Here is a 23,383-nt window from a genome sequence, read left to right as displayed (position 1 = left end):
TCAGTGCCTGCCATGGCACTCGCCTCCATGCCACTTTGTTCAACTGTTTCCATTTCTTTCCCTCTTCCCTCTATTTTTCTACCTAAAAGAGATAAAGTGAGAGGAAATATTTTACTATTTCAGTTTTATACTTTCAAGTGATGATGCCTCACCCACAGTAGATCAGGAATCACTTCCTATCCTGCCTGGAGGCTTTCCTGTTTCATGCAAATCTCCTTTCCTGTAGGTGTCTGCAGTGTTTTCTGCTCTTTCTCTCCTGTGGAGAGTTCTGTGAGTGGCTGACAACTTCTGGCTTCCTCCTGGGTGTGCATACCTTTGCCTTGATACTGCTTAAGAAACAAGACTGCAGAGTACATACCCAGAGAGATTTCAGGCATGAAGCACAGGAGGACTGACATCTCTGCCTTGAGCAGTCATTGCCCAGAGGAGCAGCAAGTGCTGCTAGACACGCATGTCCCAGGACACGTGGTGACCTGGTGCCACACTGCCTGCCAGGACTCCATTTGCAGTGAAACTGAAATCTCTGCCACCCACCCGTGCAAGATGCTGTTCCCTGGTGAATTGTATCAGCAGTAAGAGGCTTTGTTCCCCCATCAGTCTCAGAGCCTCCACGATCTCTGACAGGATATGCGACTTGGATCCTTTGCCACAGCAGTTTCTCAGTGTGGGAAGCACAGGCCAAGGCCTCTGGTGTTAGCTGGGCTACCTGCCTCTCCAGCAGTGGTGACCTGACATCTTTGATGCTGAAATGAGATGTGGTCCCTCCATCCGTTGAGTTCTCTCTGGGCTCCTTTTCATTCTTTGTGGCTTTTCTCCACCACACACCCTGCTGGGAACTGTGATGTCTAGGAACTACTCAGTGCTGTGTTGCTTCTTGAGTCCCTAATGTCACCTCTTTTCCAGGATGCCTCTCGGCAGTGCCTGCTCAGGAAACTCAAGTCCTGTCTAGCTCAGTGTCAGTGCTTTAATGTGAATGTTTAATGCCCAAAAACATTCCAAGCACAGACTGAATAGGGTTCCATGGCAGGATGCATCTGGGCAGTCCCTCTGTCAGCATTCAGCTCAGGACTGTAGCTGCTGAGTGCTGACCTCTTGAACATTTGTCCAAGACCATTCTTTCAGGATTGTATCTCTGGACTGGCAATAAGGTCTTCCCATTGAATATTTAGGCAGACTGGTTCATCAACTTCTTAATCCTCAGAAGTCCATGGTGGCAGAGACTGACTTGGGCAATCTGGAAAGGTGCTGGTGATTGCTCTGCCTTCTCCCACCCCAGATTTTGGGCTATTGTGCCCAGATAAGGACAGGCACAACTTTTACTGTCAGCCACAGTAGTGGCACAAAACCCCTCCTCTGAGGCAAGAGCTGTCTCTGGATTGGGACAGACCCACCTGAGAGCATGAGGTGCTCTGTGAGGAACTGGGGGACACGATCACCCTTTGAGCTAGGTTGAGACATGCTATGGCAGCTGCACTCCATGCTCCCCATGCTGAGATCAGCCTCTTGGGAAAGGACTTCAGCAGGCAGTGCCAAGCATGTTCCAGAGGTGAGTCCTGGCTCCCCACTGAATGCATTTCTGATCCTGTGGCATGCAGTCACCTCTTCTACCCCTTCCCTGGTGATGCTCCCTAGGATTCCTCTGAAGGGTGAGCTCTCATCCTCGGAGACCCTGTCATCAACATGGCTTTGAGCTAACTTTAGCCTCTTCAGGGACCCCCTTGGAAGAATCCCATGGGAAGAGGCCATGCCAGCAAGAGGATTCCAAGAGTCAGTATTCAAGCTCCACTTCCTCTAGGCTCAAGAATGGTGGATCTCCATGAGCAAGAAATCAAGCGAAGTGGGCAGGAGAATTCTGTGGATCAAGGAGAACTCTGTGGATCAACAAGGAACTGTCAAACACAAGCAGGAGATACACAGGAGGTAGAATCCAGGCTACTTGGAAAAAACACAGGGATTTCGTCAGAGTTAGGCCCATCTGGAATTCAGTCTGGCCAAGGAGATGTCAAGGACAGCAAGAAGGGGTCTTTCAAATGTATAACAACAAAAGAAAAACTAAAGAAAATATGGGCCTGCTACTAAATAGAGCAGGGACCCTGGTGACAGAGGACACAAAAAAGGCACATGTACTGAATGCCTCCTTTGTCTCCACTGACAAGACCAGCCCTCAAGAATCTCTGATCCAGAAGATTAGGGAAAAGAATTGTTGGAAGAAAGATTCTCCCTTGGGCAGGGAGAATTGGGTTAGAGATCACCTAGGGAAATGGGATATCCACAAATCCATGGTCCTTGTAGGGATGCATCCACAAGTGCTGAGGAGCTGGTGGACACCATAGTGGTCATCTTTAAAAGGTCTGGTGATCAGGAGAGGGGCCTGGGCCTGGAAGAAAGCAAATGTCATTCCACTCTTCAAAGAGGGCAAGAAGGAGGACCCAGGAAACCAGTCAGCCAGTCAGCCTCACCTCAATCCCAACAAGGTGATGGAACACCTCATTCTGGAGTTATCTCTAAGCATATGGAACACAAGAAGGTGAGCAGGAGAGTCAGCTTGAATTTGCTAAAGGCAAATTATGCTTGACCAACGTGATTGCCTTCTACCAGGAGACAGCTACCTGAATGCATGAGGGCAGAGCAGTGGATATTGTCCACCTAGACTTCAGCAAGGCTTTCAATACTGTCTCTCACAAGATCCTCATAGGCAAACTTAGGAAGTGTGGGCTGGATGAGTGGACAGTGAGGTGGACTGAGAACTGGCTGAACAGCTGATCCCAGAGGGTCATAGTCAGTGGCACAGGATCTAGCTGAAGGCCTGTCACTAGTGGTGTCCCACAAGGTTCAGTACCAGGCCCATCCTTGTTTAACTTTCTCAGTCTTTGATGAAGGATAGATGCTTCCTCATCAAGTTCATTGATGACACCAAGCTGGGAGGAGTGGCCAGTACCCAGAAGGGCTGTGCAGCCCTTCAGAGGGACAGGTTGGAGAAATGGGCAGAGAGGAGCTTTTTGAAATTCACCAAAGGCAAATGCAGGGCCTTCTGGGAAGCAGCAGAGAAGGACCTGGGGGTCCTGGTGGACAAGAAGCTCCCCATGAGCCAGCAGTGTGTCCTGTTGGCCAAGAGGGCAGTGCTGTCCTGGGGTGCATTAGGAAGAGCATGGCCAGCATGGTGAGGGACATGAGGCTCCACTCAGTCTTGGGGAGGCAAATCTGCAGTGCTGTGTCCAGTTCTGGGCTCCTCCAAGAGAGACATGGTGCTCCTGGAGCAGGTCTAGCAAAGGGGGATGAAGATCAATCAGGTGAGGAAGTGCCTCATAAGGAAAGGCTGAGGGAGCTGAGCCTGTTTAGCCTTGAGGATATGTCTGAGAGGGAGCTCATCAATGTCTCTAAGTATCTGCAGGCTGAGTGTCAGAGGAAGGAGCCAGGCTCTTCTTCTTGATGCCAAGAAGACATGAGACAATGGGCAAAAACTGGAACACAGGACTTTCCACCTCAACAAAGGAAGAACTTCTTTACTGTGCAGGTGTCTGAGCACTGGGACAGATTGCCCAGAGAGGCTGTGGAGTCTCCCTCACTGCAGATCATCTGGAGGCAATCCTGTACCATGTGCTCTGGGATGACCATGCTCGAGGAAAGGGGTTGAGACCAGATTACTCCAGTGGTAGTGCCTTCCAACCTTACCCATTCTGGAATTCTGACCAGGCCCACTGAATTTCTTGATAAATACTAGCAGATACTAGCAGAGAGGGTGGGGCGCATCACTTTCCTTGCACCTGACCACATGAGTGTGGGGTGGTGCTTTCTCGCTTCAGAGGGTGAAGGAAACCTAACCACTAAGTAGCCCACGTCTTCTTCCTTGTGTTAAGTGAACCTGCACCCTCCCTTCACTCATTCCTGGATCCCATCTCTTTTAGATCATATCACTGAAAGAGGCTGACTTGTCTGTCGAGTCAGTCAAGGTCCTGTATTTTCCACCCAGCACCCTTCTGCTGGAGGCGCTTTGTCACTCATCCCACATGACTTGTGATTGTGTGAGTTAGATTTCCCCATATCAGGATTCCTTGGATGGACCTAAATGTGATGCTGACAGCCTTCACTAGAAGACCTTTGGATTCCTGCTAACCTTTTTTATTATTTTATTTATCATGTTTCTTAGACAAGCGTTAGGAGAGGACAAAGCTGCATAGAAAGTTGTTCATGTTACTCTGAGCTTGACTTTGCTAAACCTTTTACCTTTGGCCATACTCTTTATACACTTATGGTTGTTGTGTCTCAGATACCTGTGACACAGGGTGTCCCAGAACTCATATGAGATGATCAAGTAGGTCAGGTACTCTGGCTACAGGAAAGAAACCTCCTTTCAAGAGGAAAGGTTGGAATTAATGCAGAACACAGTGGAGTGCTGTCTCGTTGTAAATGCACCTGGATGATGCATGGACAGGCTCCTGAAAACATCTGGCAAGCCACTGCACATGCTTAATCCTAGGAGTGATGGTGAAGCCACCATGATCAAGCTGGAGACATGTCACAACAGATGGGAAGAGGCAGCATTTTCAGCTTTGAGAGCAGACTGCATCTGGGCAAAGTGCAAGAGGAAATAGACATCATCAGGGTAGGAAGAAATGTAGCTAACTGCTATTTTTAAGAGTCACCACAGCCATATGGTAAAACTAGATCAGTCTAACCTGTTATATAAAGGAATAGTAAGAGCCATTGTGAATTTGGTTTACCAGCTATGTTAAAAGTCATATTCACTCTAGAGCTGATAGCCAAACATGCTCTGACACACAATTTCATCAAGGCATTGAAGGGTCTTTTATATATTCCTGAATCCCCCCAAAAATATTTATTTTGTATCTCCCTGCTCTGCTTGACAAGGAAAATTGTGTTGTCAGTGGGAGACTTTGGCTTGGGCTACCAAAGAATATGCTGTGCCAGGGGGAATTTCTCATCAATTTACAAGTGATGGCATGCCCAAGTAAGGCAATGATTTTAGATGTCCTTATGACAGATTAAGATTGGGTTAAGACTGATGGTCGCCTAAGGACAAGGGATCAACTGAGAAACAAATTGAGACATCAGCCAGGACAAAATATCACAGCTGAGAACTGTGTGGTGTTCTGTAGCTTTTCCTTAGAGTGAAATAAGTGAACTTGCAGATCATGGAAAGGAAATTATTCCAGTTTTTCAAAAAGCTGTGATTTAGTAACATAACTTTCAGTGAATGAACTTCCTTGAGTAGGAGGCCATGTGACAAAAGTACTTAGACATAAGAATAACTAATAGAAATAATAATAAAGATTGACATTTATTAATGAAAATAATCCTTGTAACAACTCCAGCAACTATGGTTAGGAGAAAAGGAATAGATGTACAACAGGATAATTCAGCTGTATGAAAAAAGGTCTTCAGCTGCTCATATCACCTCTGAGAAAAATAACAATACTTGAATATCTAAAGAACTAGACATTCTGTTCTAGTTATATTTAAAGAAAAATTAATCCTAACAGTAATATTTTCATTTTATTGGCTGAAATTGGGAAAATAATCAAGACAAGGAAAAAGAGAAGTACTCACCAGATAAGTCTGTTCTGTATATGGAAAATGCAGAATGTGGTCAGAAGAGAATGATGAAGCACTTTCCAGGCAATTAGCAATAAGGAGGATCCTTGACAGGATCTCCAGCTGAGCACTGTTGCAGTTCCAGGCACAGATGACCTTGATCACATAATGTGTGGGGTGCATGGGGTGCTGTAGGGATGAACAAACCCCCACACAAAGCCTGAGGCTGTGTGGGGAGGTGGAGTGAGCAATGCTGAAAGTAAAGCACAGCGCTGTAGCTGCATTCCTGCAAACAGTGTTTTGTGAAGCACAGTAACCTCCACACTGAGAAAAAGGCACTGGCTGCTGAAATCCATGGTTTGCTGAGGTCAGTTCTTAAAAGCAGCAGGGAAGACATTTAAAGAAAAGCCTGGGTGGATGGGCAAGCAAATGACGTCAGTGCTTAGTCTGACAGGGCATGGACAAAAGCCAATGAGAAACGAGTGGAGAGGGGAGGAGGGGAGAAGTCGTGAAGGAATGGAAAAAATCTGCAGTTTAAATAATATTTATAGGACAAGGAATTGACAGACAGAACTGATACCGTTTTTGATACATAGAAATGATAGAGACTCTCAAAAGGGCTAAATGTCTTAGTCAAAAGTGCCAAGAGGCATTACAGAATATTTCTGAATAGGGTCAAAAGAAAGGTTCTGTTGCCATATATAGGTGTGTGTGTATATACATACATATATATATATATATATATATATACATATATATATATAGTCTAGAGCCATGCATAGATGCATTCAAGAGCAAGAAATAGTGACCAACCTTGCCTGGGAGAACAGAAAGGTAGGAAAGACCTTTGGAGCAGAGTGCATGTGCAATCATGTGCAAGTTCTCAGCCAGACACTGAACATTTCTTTAAACATCTTTTATCCACATGTGATATTGGTGTCCTTTGTCCTGCTTTGCATCAGAAATTGGAATAGATGGACCAAAGACTTCTAACCATGATTCCGGGCTGGAATTTTTTTTTTTTTTTTAAAGTAAGAACTTTAGTTACTTTGCTTTTAAAAAGAAAGACAAGTGAGCATTTTTGCGCAGTCACTTCATGGTGTTGGTCTAGATGGTAGCTTAGTCAGGCTGATAAAGGCATATAAGGATTCTCTGAGGAGATGGGGAAGCTGGAGGCCATGTGAGATTTGGTACTTGGTGCCCAGTGCCTGAATCAGTATCCAACCTGGCAGCTAAAAAACTAGAGATTGCAAAGGTTAAAAACCACCTTTTTCCCCCCCCTTTCTGTTGCAGGACTCAGACCAAGGTCAACAAAAGTTTCTCACTTGTTTGTTAGAAGTTTGGGCAATGTCAAAAGAGGGCTTTGAGGCCTGCAATGTCAGAGCTGTGTCCCGTACTACATGTAGTATTTCTCACTTAGCAACCTTGAATTTAATCCAGCATCTTAATAACCCAGTTACTTGGTAACAAGATCCTTCCGCACCTTTCCACAGGCTCATTCAGGGCTGAATGTTTTGGGTCATTTTGCTTAATCAACACACCTTGGCATCCCATGCTCCAAATTGTTCTGAAGGTGTTGACTGGTGGGGCAGATGGCCTCAGATGCTAGTCATTCACATCTCTCAGTTGCCACCAGCCTTGCCATAAGTTTTCAGCCTGGAGAGGGTGGTCTTCCCTATCCTCAGGCAGTTCTTTGAAAGGTTTTGCCAGCCTGTTTTTACTGAATTCCATTGCTTTTCATCACAGGGGTGTCGAAGTGAGCGGTGAACAGTTACCCGTTCATCCATTTCATGCTGGAGACCACCAGTGTCTTGCATATGGTTTGCTGCCCTTCATGTCACAGACATTCTCAAGTCCTGCTGCTTCAGTTTTAAGCAGCAGATTCATCTCATTGCTGCCGAGGAAAATCTCCTGTCTGGCAACGCCCCAAAGCTCCTCTGATGGCAAAACATCAATTTTACTTTTCATTCATGGACTTAAGCTTCCCTAATCACTCCCGCGCCATCTTAGGGCTTTTTAGCAGCTTTCTTATCTCCAAGATGAAAGAGGTTTTCAGCCTTCCTTTTCTATTTGTCACAAAAATGACTTTTTTTTTTTTCTTTCCCTTTAGGTTACTAAGTTTCATTTACTAGTATTTATGAGTTTCTTTTATTTTAATTTGATTATAGCTTCTACTTTTTGACAGCTGCCTTTTCAAATCTTCTGCTGTGAAGTATAACCCAGCACTACTGTTCCTTCTAGGGAACACTTAAATTTAACTCCCTCAAGAAGATGATACTTCTGTAGTAAGGTAATATATGGAGGTAAGTCAGTTGTCCTAGAGTAAGAGATCACACTCAGTTCAGAAGAGTAAGTAATAAATTATTTGTTTTTTCAGCATGTACACACTGTGATTGCCCAAAAGTAGGCAGCTTGGTTTTGATGAAATGTGAGCACTGCTGAGGCCTGCAAGGGTATTTGCATATCCTAAGTCATGAACCTGCATTTTGTGAATGGCATCAGTTATGAAGGAGGTTGAAGCATTATCCTTTAAGATGTTTGTGTTTTGCAACTGTGTTGTAAGTTTTTCAGAGACCTGTATCTCCTCTTCCTTGCCCTGGTCTTGTCAATTGCTTTGCTCAAAGACTGAGTTGGATGTTTGAAATGTCCAAGACCTTTCTTCACTGTGCTTACACAGTCAGCATTTTGTTATGTTTTAGTGATTTTTCAAGTGAACTTCATTATTTTCCACATCTGCTCAAGCTGGTTTTCACCACATGGCATCCTCCTTAATGCTGAAGTTTCATGCTGACCTCTCAACTTGAAGGTGGTCTGAGGACCTTTCTTGGGGAAGCAATGCATGTGTACTAGTCTGTGCAAATGCCAAGGAAGTATAAAATAACTTCTCTAACTGTTCAAAGCTACCATAAAACCAAATTTCTCTGTAACACCACTGCTAATAACCCTTAGCTGTGTTTGGAAAAGGAGAATAAAACATAGAGCTTACCACCCCTAGAAATGGTTGGCTGCCCATCAGAGAAGCTGTCTCTTGGGTCAGCCAGAGAGCTTTCCCAGGTGCATCTCTCTCCTACAATGGCACTGCACACTGAGTCCTGGTGCCTGGCCAGCCAAAGAAGGTGGAGTCAACCCTTTAGCCAGGAGTGTCTTTCTGTACCTTCCCCTTGCAAGGTGCTCATAAACCAGGATGGATTCTGGCTTGTAGTGGCTGCTCTTATCCCAGCAAAGTGGCACAATCGCATTTCACTCCCTTGCTGAACGAGAGGCTCTTTATGTCTGCCTGAGCACCTGCCTTGCCTGACCAAGCATTTCTATCTGCTTTCCTTAGAAACACTGTCAGAACTCCCCTATTTGGGGGAAAACTCCTCTCCAGAGACAGAAGCAGCTGCCACAGGAGATTGCCCATCTTTATCTCAATGCCATCCACAGCCATCTATGTCAATTTTGCAAACCGATGAAAAAAAAAAAAAAGAATTGCATGGGGTTTTTTTTAGGACAGAGTTGCAGTTCTCAGACAGCTGGCCCCTGAGCTAATTTTTCCATCTGTCTAGAGGGGCCTTGCTGTGGTGCCATCTGCAGGCACAGTGTCTGGATGCAAAATAAGTATTTGGAAGAGCTGTGCATTTTAGGGAGGTTATATTAGAGAGTAAACCAAGCCCTCCAGGCAGTCCAAAAGCTGCATGACTAGTTTGCCACACTCACTCTCTCCCTGTTTCCATACAGGACCAACCATGTTTTAAAGGCCTGGCTTTCCTTGCCTCAGTACCATATAACTTTTTCTAGGAGAGATGAGATTGTAAACGAGTTGAAATAGCATTTTAAAGCAGAGTGGACCTTTATTTAGGACATTCTCAGCAGCTGTTGGTCTGAGAGCACATATTCTTCCTCCACCCTGAGATTGTATGACTTTGCTCATTCTCAGAACAATTTGATCTCAGGTTGGATAGGGCTCACGCTCGTTAAATAACAAGATTTCGTTGCTCTACTGATTTTCAGGTAGCCTTATCTCACTTAGGAAACATAGTTTTTTCTCCTAAAAAGCCTTGACTCGTAGAAATGTTCCAGCTTTTAACCCAGTTCAAAGTATGTTTTACATAGGAAAACAGGACATCCATCATTTAACCCCTCGAGGTGTTTCCATAGCCTCTGCACTTCCACATTATCAAGTGAGGCGCTGACTGGCGTGCACACAATATGCAGGCAGCAGCACACAGCACAGCCATTCAGAGCACCCAGGCACAGCAATTAAGGGCAGGATGGGACCAACCCAAAACTCATTTGTAATCTTGACAGGTCTCCAGGCTACACAGCCCCCCCCAGCAGAAACCCAGCTCCGTGGGAGGGCTGCCTCCAGCGAACTCCAGCACCAGGCAGCTCCCACTTGACGCCAGTTACCTAAAGCTCCAATGACGGGGCTATTTGTGGTGTAATCCAAGTATTTCTGCTGTCCCAGGGCTAACAAGCTGCTCACAATCCCAGCTCCTACCCAGAGGCAGTTTATTCAACCTCCTTCTCTTTGCAATATAACTTTGAGTCATTGCCCTCTAGTCCAGCAAACATTTAATTCTTACACAGCCCAACTGCTGGAGATAAGCGACTCTGGGAAACCATGTCCAGCATACCTTGATCCTGAGAGTTTAAATCCTCCAGCTTATATCCTTGCAGCATGCAGATCAGGATCTAAAGTTGGGGTCCAAACAGCTCCAACCGTGCCTGCCAGGGAGAGAACACATCAGCCATGAGATGCTAAATTAAGCTGCTAAAAATGGAGGGCCACGTGATTTTGTGCAGTGCATCGCTTATCTGTCCTAGTGCTCACAGGTCATGGAAGGCTCCGTCCCTGCCCAGCAGCATTCGTGCTTCCAGGACTAATGCAGGGAGGCAGAGGGCTGACACTCACCTTACAGAGATTTGCTGCTCAGCAGCTTAACTGCAACTGCCCCTCCTTACGCACAGAATTAAGCCAGAATTAAGACTGACCACCACCATGCTGACGATGGCCTCTGACACGTCCCTAGGCAGCCATTTCCTCTGGGGCAAAGCCAATTCAATTTAAAGGTAAAAGCAAGTGAAATACCCTCCTTGTAACACCAGAAGTATCTTCCTTGTCCCTCACTGAGGGAAGGGAAAGAGAATTTGTTTCTTGTGTCCCTTTAGCAAACAAATGCAAGAGTCATCTGCTCAATACTTTTATTCTGCATACATCCATCAGACAAGCAAATCCAAAGTTAGGTGGATGGAGCCACAGAGCTGCTTTCCATCCTACCACACAGGAGTCCTGCTGTGGACTGCACCACACTGTTTTGGCTCACAGGCTGAAGTGTGGGCTCTCCCATGTGGAACAAGCAGCTCAGCAGGCTGGACTCCCCAGCTCCTCACTGCAGCTGGCAGAGACTGTGCCACAGGCACTTGCAGCTGCTCATTACATACATGCGCCCCGCCACCCATCTGCCCCGGACAGACACATGAGGCTTTTCAGATGGTGATCACTTTTATTGATGTAAGGTGGTACACAAACAGATCAGTTTCTATCAGCCTCTCCACCTCCCCCAGGTTCGGGGAGAAGTTGGAGGAGTGGGGGAGACAAGGGAACAGAACTGGCCTCTCACTGCAGGATGCAGAGCTAAGCGGTGGTGAACAAGGGCAGGGGCTCCAACAAAGGAGAGTCCTGCTTCCCTAGGCAGCAGGGGGGGCTGTGTGCTCAGCTTACTCCTTGGATGCCATGTGGACCATCAAGTCCACAACACGGTTGCTGTATCCATATTCATTATCATACCTGCGGACAGAAAACAAGTGCTGTCAGGGCTGACCCATTTCTTGCACCCTTCTTCCATGCCTCCTTCTCCTCTGCCCCATCCCACACAACTGAACTCCCATCTACCCTCCAGGAGAAAGAAGGCAACTAAAGTAATTTTGGGCAAGAAGCAATCTCACTCCACAGTTGAGACTGGAGGTCTGTGCATCCACCAATGATAACCAAGAGGACACCCAAGTCTGTAACCTGTCTGTGCCAACCCCCCGAGGCTCCCATGGCTGCACCTACCAGGAAACCAGCTTGACAAAATGGTCGTTCAGTGCAATGCCAGCACCTGCATCAAAGGTGGAGGAATGGCTGTCACCATTGAAGTCACAGGAGACAACCTGAAATGGAAGAAATTGTAATGCATATGGCTGCTCACAGTCTGTATGCCAAGTGCCCAAACTAGGATCCTGGCAAAGCTGCCTCAAGTCATTTAGAGAAATGAGGCAAGTGCCAATAACCACAGGCCAAGAGAGCCGGCGTTCCCTTACCTGGTCCTCTGTGTATGCCAGGATGCCCTTCAGGGGCCCATCAGCAGCAGCCTTCACTACCCTCTTGATGTCATCGTACTTGGCCTGAGGAGAGACACATCCAAGATGCTCAGATCCCAACTCACACAGTGTTCATCAGCAACAACAGGAGAGGGAGAAGACACATGGGAACACCCCAAGAGGTGGCTCTTTTCACAAAGATCACATCTTCAGGGCACAATAGATGCAGAAAGGGCAATTCCAGGTGCAATACAGAGCTTAGAAAAAGCAGGGGAACACCTGGAAGCTGTTAGGATCTCATCCACAATACTTACTGGTTTTTCCAGACGGCAGGTCAGGTCCACAACAGAGACATTAGGGGTTGGCACACGGAAAGCCATTCCAGTAAGTTTCCTGGAAGAGATGCGAGTCAGCAAGGAACATCTGGCACTCCTCTGCCAGCCTAGGAATGTTCTGCCTTCTCCTGACACCTGAGAAGCGGCAACACTCACCCATTGAGCTCAGGAATGACTTTTCCCACAGCCTTAGCAGCTCCAGTAGACGCTGGGATAATGTTCTGAGCGGCACCTCTGCCATCCCTCCAGAGCTTCCCAGAGGGTCCATCCACTGTCTTCTGTGTGGCTGTGATGGCATGGACAGTGGTCTGAAGAAAGAGGACGGGAGTATGAACACAGACAATACTCTCCAGAAAGAGCATCCCATGGGGAGTACAGATGCTTTCCCTCTCACACAAGAGATCTAGGTCACCGTCCTCAGCACTAAACTGCAGACCTACCATGAGACCCTCCACGATGCCGAAGTTGTCATGGATGACCTTGGCCAAGGGTGCCAGGCAGTTAGTAGTGCAGGAAGCATTGCTGGGGTAGAGAGATAAAAGTGCATCAGCCAGAGGCAACACTTCCACTGAGGTGAAGTGAGACCCCTGGCAACTGGTGACAGCTCCAGGCCAGAAAGCATGTTCCTCTCTCTTTACCTGACAATTTTCAGAGACTTGTCATACTTCTCATGGTTGACACCCATCACGAACATGGGAGCATCAGCAGAGGGGGCAGAGATGATCACACGCTTGGCACCACCCTTCAGGTGAGCCTGAAGAGAGAGGTAAGAGATTACATAACTCAGGATCCTTACAAGCTTGCTTCTTCAGATCTCTTCTTCGCAGCCCCGTACACGGTGATGTGCCCCTTTTCTTCTATGCCTCTGTGGCATACTCACCCCAGCCTTCTCCATGGTGGTGAAGACACCAGTGGACTCCACAACATATTCAGCACCAGCATCTGCCCACTTGATATTGCTGGGATCACGCCTAAGGAGGGACAAAATTTTAATAGCTGCTCCATGAGACAGCTGCTTTCAATCTCCAGAGGGGCAATAGGGAAAAAGATACTTACTCCTGGAAGATGGTGATAGCATTCCCATTAATCACAAGTTTCCCATTCTCAGCCTTCACAGTGCCCCGGAAGTGGCCATGAGTAGAGTCATATTTGAACATGTAAACCTAATAAAGAGAGTGTAAGGTCAGGCAGGCACCCAGGCTGCCATCATCCTCCAACACCCTGGGAAGCTACTAGAACAAATCCAGAGGAGCCCTACTCAGAAAGGCCCAGAGGGGGCACTGCAAAGCAACTCACCATGTAGTTCAGATCAATGAAGGGATCGTTGATGGCCACCACTTGGACTTTGCCAGAAAGGACAGCAGCCCGGGTGACCAGGCGGCCGATGCGGCCAAATCTGGAGAGAGAAACGCATGGGTGAGGAGGCACAAGAGGGAACCAGCCCAGCTGGGCATGGGAGGCAGTCCTTGGCAGCCTTCCCTCAGGATCATCCACTGCTCCCTGCCCGGTGGGTGGGAGGGAGCCCTGCAGCTCGTCCAAAGGCCAAGGCACCCCGGTTAAAGATTAAGAGCGACCCCCGCCCCGGAAAGGTCAATCGCTAAATTTACTGAGAGCCCCGGGGATCCGGTTACTCCTCAGCCCCGCACGAGAAGGTCACATCCCCGGGTCCGCCATCGACATACGATCCACCTGGAGACCTTTTGGTGGGGGGCTGCAGGGATCCCCGGGAATGAGGAGGGAAACTGGGGCAGCCGGGCAACGGCAGCCCCTTCCGGAGTGAATCACCGCGAATCCGAAGAGAAATGAGTCAGCAGCACCGCTCTGCCCCGGAGCGCCGGCGGAGCGGGACCGGCGGGATTCAACCTCTCCCTCCCCCCAAATCTTCCCCCGCGCCCTTGAGGCGACCTTGTCCTCCTTTCCTCCCCCGAATTCCCGCCGGCCCCGCACTCACCCATTGACTCCGACTTTCACCATCTTTGCCGCTTCGGGATGTTCCTGCGGGCAGAAACCACCGGTAGGGGCATGAGGGGAACCGGCTACAACCGCCCCCGCCCCCGTTAACGTCTCGCCCGCGCCGAGGGGGGGACGGCTATTGGGGGGGGGGGGGGGGGGGAGGGCGCGGGCGGGTGGTGGTGAAGGGGGGCGCGGAGATCGGGCGAAGGAGGGGGGCGCGCACGGTCCGAGCTTGCCCCACCCTCCCCGGCGATCACTCCCCCGCCCCAGGCGACTAACCCGCCTTCCCCCCCGCGACAACTATCCGCCCCCTCCTCCTCCTCCGGCGACCATCCCCCCTCAGACCCCCATCCCTCCTCGCCTCACCACCCCCGCCATTTTGCGCCGCGCCGCCTTTGTGCCCGTGGGCCCCGCCGCCACGCGGCCCCGCTCCGCCCGGGGGCTGCCGCACCCCCTGCCGGTGGGCGGTGTGCTTGTGTGGGGAGAGGGTTCTCACATGCCCACCACCCGCCGCCTCTCTCTCCCCCCGCACATCTCCCGCGCCCCGCCCGTTACCTGCTGCCTCCGAACCGCCCGGCGCGCAGTGAGAAGGTGGCGCAGCGCCTCTCCGCCGCCCTTTATAGCCGCGTGAGGGTAGGGCGGGGGCCCGCCCCGCCGCGTCGCCGTCGAATGGCAGCGCGGGGGCCGGACCGGGCTACGTGCGCCCGTGTTGCGGGTGCGGCAGACGAAGACCCCCCCTGTTTCCCCCGCCCCGCCGCCCCCCGTTAACAAAGGCCCCGCGCCGGGAACGGAGGGTCCGTAGCGATCCCCCTCCCGTCGAGCCACCCCAAGGGGATTGGTGGTGCCGGTGGCGGTGGTGAAAGGTGCACCGGTCCTTGTGGGGAGCTGTCCCCAGGGCGGGGATGGGCGGCTGCGCCCCTGCCCGAGGAGGCGGGGAGGGGCCCCCGGGTGATAGCCGGTCAGGGGCTGCTCCCGCCGGCCTCGCTGCTTCTCCGGAGGATGGTATGCGCTGCTTTCATCTGGTAACAAAGGGCAGGTGGCCGCCCGCCCCGGCTGCAGCTTATGCCCCTTTGAATGGAGTAGTATCCAGTATCCGAAGGGACCTACAGGGAAGCCGGAGAGGGACTCTTCGTCAGGAACTGTAGTGATGGGACAAGGAGTAATGGATACAAATTGAAAGGGGGGAAATTTAGGATGGGTATTAGGAAGAAGCTCTTTACTGTGAGGGTGATGAGGCACAGTGCAGGTTGCCCAGGGAGGCTGTGGATGCCCCAACCATGGCAGTGTTCCAAGCCAGCTGAATAAGGCCTTTAGCAACCTGCTCTAGTGGGAGGCGTCCGTGCACGTGGCAAGGAGGTTGGAACTGGATAATCTTTAAGGTCTATTCCAACACCTTAACATTCCATGAGCCTAAGGCTGCAAGGGTAAAGGGGACTGCAGGGATGCTGGGGTCATCCCAAGGGAGCAGCGGGCTTCCAGGCGTCCCCCATTCCCCCGGCACGGGAGTTACTAACTGAGAGTACTCCCTCCTCCAGGCTGGGACCCCTCTCTGGGTGGGTTTATCCAGGCGTGCTCTGGACAGGGCCCCTGGCCGGGCCCTGCCCCGGCAGGCCGCGGGCGGCAGCGTGAGCACCATCTTAATGAGGCACTGCGGCACTGCTGCCGCTGCCCGCGGGACGTGACGGCGGAAATCCTGCTCGTCTGCCGCCTCGGCCCGCCTTCCCTGGCTGCCTGCGAGGAGGAAGCGCTCCTGGCATGGCCGCTGCCCGGCTCCCTGCCCCCCATGCTCGCCGAGCCCTGCCGCCTCCATCCCCGGGCTCCGTGCGGGGCAGGTGCGGCGGGACAAGCCCGCCTTAGGTACAACGCCCAGAGCACGCACAAATCCCAAATCTCCCATCCCTGAGGAAGGTGTGGGAACAGAGGAGATGCAAATCTGGACTGACAGAGCGGGTGGGGTGGTGGGAGATGGAATGTCCCTCTGGCTATTCGGCTGAGCAGGGCTTTGAGGATAAGGGAGGGGTTGGGCAGGCTCGGGGAACCACGCAGGTACTGGGATGGGAGACCAGAAAGGGGTCATGCCGCTCAAACGTAACCCTACTCTCCTTATACAACTGCTATTCCCGGTGCTGCTGAGGGGCTGGTGGCTAAGTTTAGACCCAGCTGAGGTTACAACCTTTTCTTAAAGGCCAGGACATGGTGATGGCTCGCGGGGCACAGCAGCAGGGTTACGAACTCGTGCCGGGGTCGGTGGTGCCCCAGCCGCAGCCCACCGAGGCGGGCTCTCGGGGGAAGCTGCAGCGCAAACAGGAGGCCCCAGTGTTTGCTCTTGCGGGGGCAGAGTGCGGCCGGGGTGAGCCAGCGCGGCCCTTGTGCCCCGTGCCCGGTCGATACCTCACCCGTGTCCGCCCCCCCGGCCGCACCGCGCCGCAGCCGCGCGTGCCGCACGCCCCACGCGGAATGGCGGCGGCGGCGGCAGGGCCCGGCACGGCCCCGCGCGTGGGGCCGGGGGCGCCGGGCGGGCTCTGCCACCGCCTCCCGCCCGCCCCGCGGCCGGGAGCAGCCACCGCCGAGCGCGGACGCGGCAGACTAGTACAGATTGTTTAATGAGCGAGTCCTCATTACGGGCACGGGGAGCGGGGGGGGCGAGCTGCCGGCGGAGAGGGGCTTCCGCGGCCGCGGGGGCAGCTGCGGAGCCGGGCAGTTCCTTCTCGTAGCGCCGCGCCGCTCCCTCGCTGCCGCAGCCTCCCTGTTTCGGGGCGGGAGCCTCAGAGCTTCGCGCAGCGGTGCGTCGTGCTGGTTCCCGGGTCGGTGCCGGTCCCGAGCCGTGCCGGTTCCCGAGGCTGCATGCCTCCGGCTGCGGAGAAGCGGGCCTGGTGAGCCGCCCAGCGGCGTCCCGCCCGCCTGCTCTCGCCCCGGCCCGGCCCCAGCACCGCGCTGGCAGCACGGGCCGTCCCCGGTCCCGGCCTTTGCCCCGGCAGCTGGCAGGCGGGGGCCCCACACCCTGCCCCACTGCCCCATCCCCTCGCTGTTTGTGCACTCAACTCTGCCCTGAACTGCTTCCCTTCCCGTTTGCTCGAGCCCACAGTCTTGGCCCTCTCACCTCGGAGACCCTCCAAAGCTAACACCCCAAACCACTGAAGGTCCCGATTCGGTCCAGTTTCAGCCCAAAGCAACCCCTGGGCACGGCCTTCCAGGCCCAATCTCCAGGCAGTGCCCACTTGCGACTGGCGAGGTTCTTGCGCCAGAGGGATGGACGGACAGCTCTAGCCCCAGATGGGATGAAGGGGAGAGTGGAGGAGAGCAGCTGAGGACCAAAGCTGGACCCCTCCTTCGTGTCCTCTTCAGTCAGCGTGGACTCGGGCTCCAGGGGCAGCAGTCGTGAAAGGAGCATCTGAGATAAATGGAGGAGAGTGGCGTGATGCCTGTGCTTCTGGAGATAAGCCTTGTACCCCATAGTACCCACTGCCCATTCCCTCCTGAGGGCTCAGGCAGGACATTAAAGTGCTCACAGCACTGTGCTGGTGACATTGCAGAAGGAAGGGCTTGACCAGCAGCTCCCACTGTCTGAAATGACTTTGCTGTCCAAAACAGCAGGCAGACAGCTGCTGTGAGCTCTGCCTGCAGGCAGATTGCCCTGCTCTTGTAAAACCATACACACATCCTGCCCTGCCCCAGATCTGCAAGGGTACTCTTCAGTCCTTGCTCCTTTTGTGGATGCTGAGAACCTTTGCGTGCTCAGGCTGCTATATTCCTTTCATTTTTTCTAGAGGACTGCTGGGAAGGATGGTCCTGCCTCAAATACCTACTGAAAAAAATGAGGGAGTGGCAGGAGCAAAGCAGATGTGAAGAAGAGGTACTCCCCATCTCTTGGAAATCCTCTAGGCTAGCTGTACTGACTGTAAACCCTCAGCCCTGCTGGGAGACAAGGGTTGGGGGCTGTGTTTGGTGCAATGGAGGCATGGGATTGCTGCCCAGACAACCACCCTGTGGGAGCCGTTCCACATCTGTCTCTCACATGGATGCTGAGCTAAGGCCGAGGATGCCTTTGTGCAGCTCTTTGTGGAAGCAAGTTAACTGAAGCGGACACAGGCATCCTCAGCGAGGAGTGAAAGTGGTGAGTCATAGCAGGATCAGTCTTGTGATTTTAGTTCATGTCCTGACTATTTCCCTGTGGCTTTTCCAGGGTAATGTAAAGGCAAGGTGCTGGGGCTCAGGTTAGGGTTTGGGTAAGAGGGAGCTGGCTAGATTTGAAAGCCAAAAATATTATTGCTGTAGTTGCTGAGGATAAAAGATTTACTCAGGCGAAGAAGCCCTTAGCTGGCATCCTGACAGGCCTCTTGGCCTTAAAGAGGGTCTTTAAGGGGGCGTAGTACTGAGCTTAGGAGCAAAACTCCTGACCTAATAGGATGCATCTTCCCTCTGAAACATCAGATCATTATGAGAGATATGACTGTAATATCTGGTGGCTGCTGACACAGAGTGGGCTTAGGAAAGGCCAGGCTCTTCACTGTTAAAAGCTTTTGCAGAGCACTAAAAAGCTTTTGTCTGTTTCCTGACTTGAAATGCTGGTGCTCCTTAGGGTCTGGGTTATAAAGCCACCCTAGAGCTAAGACTGTTGAAGGGGACAGTGCCACAAGGACCAACAACAGCCTCCTTGTAGTTGGAATTGGAACCACCTCTCATTCGAGGTTCAAACACAACCTCCCGTCCTCCTCCCCTCCTGAAATCAACCTCAGCTCTCTTCCACTCCCTCGTACCTGTAGCCTCTGTCTTGGTAAGGACACAGTCTGAACGCTGGCAGAGAGCAGAACCAAGAAGAGTAGAAATGAGCAAGGCCATGACTGAAGCCCCAGCATCTTCTTTTTAGTCCAGGGCTGGTGGAAGGCAAGGCAGGACTCACAGCATCCGTGTTGGATGTGGTCCCTAGCCCCTTTCTGCCTTTATAGCTTTCATTCTGGCAGGCAACTGGCCCCAGCTCCCTGATGAACCACCCCCTAGAGCTCCTTAACCTTTCAGCCCTTTTGTCCAGGGTGATATATTTCAGGGTGAGCTCAGCAAGACCCCTTCCTCTAAAGAAAAAGGACACAAAGGTGTTTACTGAGTGTCTGGGAAGACAAATGTGAGTAGAGCTGCTGCTGGCCAGGACCTGGAGGTGTCTTTCAGAGTTAGGGATGGGGTGACACTTTGAAACACATCCTAAAAGGAGGATATTGAAGGCTGCATTGTGTAGGAGTATTGAACATAGTCCTCATAGGCAGATTGCTGTTAATGCTATTTCTCTAATCAGTGTGAGCATGAACTGCAGCTGTTAGAGGTAGGCACACTGCTGGCTGTGCAGAGTGGACACAAATTCAGCTCCGTGACAACACAGGCATTTGTTTTTAATATTTATATCTTGGTGAGACAGTTGGACTGGGAATGAAGAGCTCCTGCTGCAGAAGGTGGGTGAATTCCAGTACTATACAGAATTTGTAGCAGTGACAGGAGCGTGGGTCTAGTACTATTTGGCATATAATTTGCAGGTTGTCTGTCCCAAGTCACCATCTGGAGGAATGGGCTGAGTTTCCAGAGGAACCGTCACAGAAAAGAGCTTGTCGAGACTCAGCTTGCACTTTCTCAAGCTCAGGCACACAATGGGAGCAGGATAGCAAGGAGCAGATTCCTACCTCCTAAATCTTCTGGCCATTAGTTCCCCCCACTTTGTTTACCCCTTTCATTTTACTGTAGTTTCTCACCAGCTGAACAAGGCAATGAGGTCAGTGTCTGGAGATCAGGGTGCAGAAGTCAGCCTGGATGTGAAGACAGAAACTAATCTGCAAAGCTTGTCAGGGGAGAGGAATGGAGGAACTGTACCCCATACAGGATTAGCAGTGGATGTGCTGGGAGAGTTTAACAACACGCTGAACTTCCCTTTGTTCACTACTGTTGCACAAAACAGTCGGGTCACAACTTGACAGGATGTGTTCTGCTGCCTGCTTTTGTTTACTTTTTTTAAAAGAAAGAAGAAAATTAGAAAAAAGTCTTCTCCAGATATAACAAAAATCACAGTTCAGATATTTGTTCTGACTTTCTTTCCCTCCTTCCCTCCCTTTCTTCCTTCCAGGCATTTTGCACTTGCAGATGCAGGTTTGTGGGTCCATTTCTTCTCTGCCCAAAGAGACAGAAAGTTTTATGAGCATTTTGCATCCAGTTCTTGAGAAGTGAGTATGGGCCTTCAGTCTGGAGCACTGATGCTGGAAGCAGTGCTTTACACAGCTGTGAACATCCAATTTTGTTGGCTTCAGCTGATGGCTGCAACCCATGGCTGGTGCTGTGTCCAGAGCAATGTGATTCTCTAGTGATCCTGTCTGGTATTCCTGTTGCCAGCACATGGAGGTGCTCCCAAGGCCCCTCGGAGACATTTTGTGGGAAACATGATTACTTTCATACCAGCCTTTGAATCTACAAAGCACAGGGGACTGACAGCTGGACAGTCATGGGACACACACCCACGTGGGCATTCAGATGGGGTGGGCACAAACTGGGTATGGGATGTGTGTGCACAGCCAGCCCCTCCTTGTGCTGGATGCAGTAATGTAAAGAGCCATGTGGTGTGAAAGTGTCAGAGGGATGGAAAAGAAAGGAAGGACAGGAAGTAAGCACATGTTCATGCTGCATGCAAGGTGTCCCAGAGGATGCTGTTCTGTACTCCCCAGTCACATGTGGCCATCCAGAAAGAGCTGAGTCAGTGTGCTCGAGCACTCCTGCTGCCGGCAGGAGCAGCTCCGCTGGAACACACCAGTTACACGAGTCAGAACCAGTCCTTTCCTGAATGAAAAGCAAGTGTGAAAGCAACAACGCTTTGCTTTTGATATGAAATGTAGCAACTGTTTTGATCTGGCATCCCTTGAATGGGGTGGCCCCCATATTGCAAGAAAAATGCCAGAAATGTGTTTGCAACTGCTCCAAAATTCCAGTTCACTTGCACAAAGACTGAGCCCTGCAGGGGTGGACAGGCTCTGAGAACTCAAATGACAAGTGCTCTCCTTGGGTTCAGCAAGAGCTGGGGCAGGCAAGAGGGAAAGAGCCATCATTCTCCCATAACAAGCAAGAAGCTTCAGAGAAGGCAGAAAGTTTGCAAATTTTCTTGCAGATTCTTCTAAGTTCTTGCAAATCCTCCAAAGCCTGGATAAAATGCAGGTGCTCAGTGACTCAGGTGCTGTTGTTGCTTCTCTGTGTCCCAGATCCTTGCTGTGACTGCAGTAGAATTGAATAGTTACTGTGACATGTCCTGGCAATGACTGTGAAGTGAAAAGGCTTTGGCAGACAAGTCCTCGATTGCCCCAGTTTTCTCAGACTCAAATAGGTTATTGTCTTTTTTTCCTCTCTCATGCTAACAAGTTTCCTTTATAAAAACCCTTCCCCTTTGGATGCTGAGGCACTGACTCTAGAGTTTGCAAGACCAGAAAAGTGGTCTCTTCCTGAATCATAATCAGCCTTCTACAAACAGTTGCTTATATAGGAAAGGGGCAGGACAACTAGAGACTGGGAAATCTGGGAACTGAGCAAAGTACCCTGAGGGAACACCCCTTGGCCCAAGGTGATAGAAAGGAATGATGGTTACTGCAGGCTCTAGAAAGTGTACCATATTCACATTATTCCACTGGTACCATTTGTAGGAGTTCAGAGCAACCATGGTCAGGAATCCCTAGGGAATGGAAACACCATTGATCTTGGCACTGAGTAATCCCACTGCCTCAGGAGCAAGGGAGTGGCATTATTCCTTCAGCAGTGATTTATGGTCATTGTGGCAGCCACCAAATTATGTTTGTGAGGAATAGAAGGGCAGCAAGTATCTACTTAAGGTAGTAGCCGCTGTGTAGCTGCCCAAACCCCTCTTGGGCTTTGCCTCATCTTTCTTCAGGACTTCCTTTGCCCATGACACAGGACTACTAATTTTTCCTCTATCAGGAGAGGACAGTAAGGAGGATGCTCCACCTGAACAACCTGCAGAAAGGGACCAATCAGAGCTCTCATGCACTGACTTTTCACACTCATTTGCCCAGGCAGTACAGTGTCTGAGACTGAGCAAAGAACTGACTGCAAAGCAGCAAAGGAGACAGCGTGTCAGTCCAGTCACTGATTGCCAAACCCTCCTTCCAGAAAGGTGACTGTGTGGATCTCCTGAAGGAAAAAGTTCAACCACTTTTAGTGGAAAACTATGGCTGAAAGGTGAGCCAATGCTTAAGTTTTATGGCCACTTCCTCTATCCACCCATTCATATCTCCCCTACTGCAGTACTGGCAACATATTATCTCACATCTACAAGATTTATTGCTTGTAAAACCTTGAGCCTGGGCAGACATCCATATATGCTGTCCTTTCCTTTTTTTATCCCATATGTGAGTGTCATACCCTGTGGGTGGTGACGGAATCACGTATGGTGTGCATGGCTCTGTTGTATTTACCATCAATGCTGCAGCTGCTACCTTTGCCTCCTGAGTATTTTATCAGAAAGGAAGGGAGAGGGACAATATCGCTGTAGCTTTCTGATCTTTGTATTTCACCTGATTGTCCTGTGGTTACTGGCGTGCTCTGGAGTTGGAGCATACCTATATTGGTATTTGGCTATTAGGCTGGTGGCAAGTGGGCAGGTATTTTCACTGAGTCATGGGACTCAAGTGCGTGTCTATAAATACACCTGACACCCCATCATTCCCCCCTCTACTTGTTTCTGGAAGCATTTAACACGATTATATCCATTCAGGTATCAGCATGAAAAACCATAGGCTCAGGTTAGTCCAAAGCTATGCCCTCCTTAATGATTATTTTTTCAGTAGGGATCAAAATAAGCTACAGCAGCTACTTGTGCAGCCAGAGCAGAAGGGAACTGAGCAGCATGCTCTGCTTGCTGGGTGAACCCAGGTGACCACAACTGCAGGAAGGTGGTAGAGCCTCAGAGACAGAGACTGCAGATCTGTGGGAACCAGGGAGAGGACCACCCTTCCCATTCCTGCCCAGCCACTGACTAGTCTGCTTTCTAGGCAGCTGACAATGTAAGAGGAAATAATTCCATAGTAAGAGCTCTGGGACAAATGCCAACTTGCCTCTAGACAGAAGGTTAAAGGTTATTTATGTGATTAACACAAAATCTAATATAGGGCACTTCATGTTCACAGGGCAATTCAAGGAGTGCCAGGACTGACTGGAAAACTGATGTGGCATTTGTGAAAGGAAAAAAGTGCCGATTTTACTTGAAACATAATTGGATTTGC

General features: G+C 50.5%; 2 protein-coding genes across 3 annotated transcripts; both read right to left on the bottom strand.

The window, feature by feature from the left end:
• Positions 1-11,022: 11,022 nt before the first annotated feature.
• Positions 11,023-16,583, bottom strand: GAPDH (glyceraldehyde-3-phosphate dehydrogenase). Of its 2 annotated transcripts, XM_056481778.1 has the most exons (13): positions 16,303-16,583; positions 14,685-15,232; positions 14,128-14,171; positions 13,473-13,572; positions 13,233-13,339; positions 13,057-13,147; positions 12,815-12,930; positions 12,617-12,698; positions 12,333-12,484; positions 12,156-12,234; positions 11,842-11,925; positions 11,594-11,691; positions 11,023-11,326 (listed from the first exon to the last, which is right to left on the bottom strand). In XM_056481778.1, the coding sequence occupies exons 1-13, from the start codon at positions 16,322-16,324 to the stop codon at positions 11,257-11,259; spliced, it is 1,593 nt and encodes a 530-aa protein (XP_056337753.1). In that variant the 5' UTR covers positions 16,325-16,583; the 3' UTR covers positions 11,023-11,256. The 2 variants fall into 2 exon arrangements, with proteins under 2 accessions (XP_056337753.1, XP_056337837.1); XM_056481862.1 differs by lacking the exons at positions 14,685-15,232; positions 16,303-16,583 and adding an exon at positions 14,496-14,670.
• A 93-nt stretch (positions 16,584-16,676) lies between these two features.
• Positions 16,677-18,985, bottom strand: LOC130249641 (C-type natriuretic peptide-like). The gene is made up of 3 exons (XM_056484644.1): positions 18,887-18,985; positions 17,230-17,520; positions 16,677-16,983 (listed from the first exon to the last, which is right to left on the bottom strand). The coding sequence occupies exons 1-2, from the start codon at positions 18,983-18,985 to the stop codon at positions 17,248-17,250; spliced, it is 372 nt and encodes a 123-aa protein (XP_056340619.1). The 3' UTR covers positions 16,677-16,983; positions 17,230-17,247.
• Positions 18,986-23,383: the final 4,398 nt, after the last annotated feature.

Source organism: Oenanthe melanoleuca, chromosome 1 (assembly GCF_029582105.1).
Source record: "Oenanthe melanoleuca isolate GR-GAL-2019-014 chromosome 1, OMel1.0, whole genome shotgun sequence".
NCBI lineage: Eukaryota > Metazoa > Chordata > Aves > Passeriformes > Muscicapidae > Oenanthe > Oenanthe melanoleuca.
This window is presented reverse-complemented; position numbering and strand designations above follow the sequence as displayed.

Coding starts and splice junctions, on each gene's coding strand:
- GAPDH (XM_056481778.1), bottom strand. CDS start 16,324: ATGTCCTGGCCTTTAAGAAAAG. Junction 13,148..13,232: donor GCTATCACCATCTTCCAGGA/GTAAGTATCTTT, acceptor GTCCCTCCTTAG/GCGTGATCCCAGCAATATCA. Junction 12,931..13,056: donor CCACCATGGAGAAGGCTGGG/GTGAGTATGCCA, acceptor CTCTCTCTTCAG/GCTCACCTGAAGGGTGGTGC.
- LOC130249641 (XM_056484644.1), bottom strand. CDS start 18,985: ATGCTGGGGCTTCAGTCATGGCCTTGCTCATTTCTACTCTTCTTGGTT. Junction 17,521..18,886: donor TACCAAGACAGAGGCTACAG/GTACGAGGGAGT, acceptor CATTTATCTCAG/ATGCTCCTTTCACGACTGCT.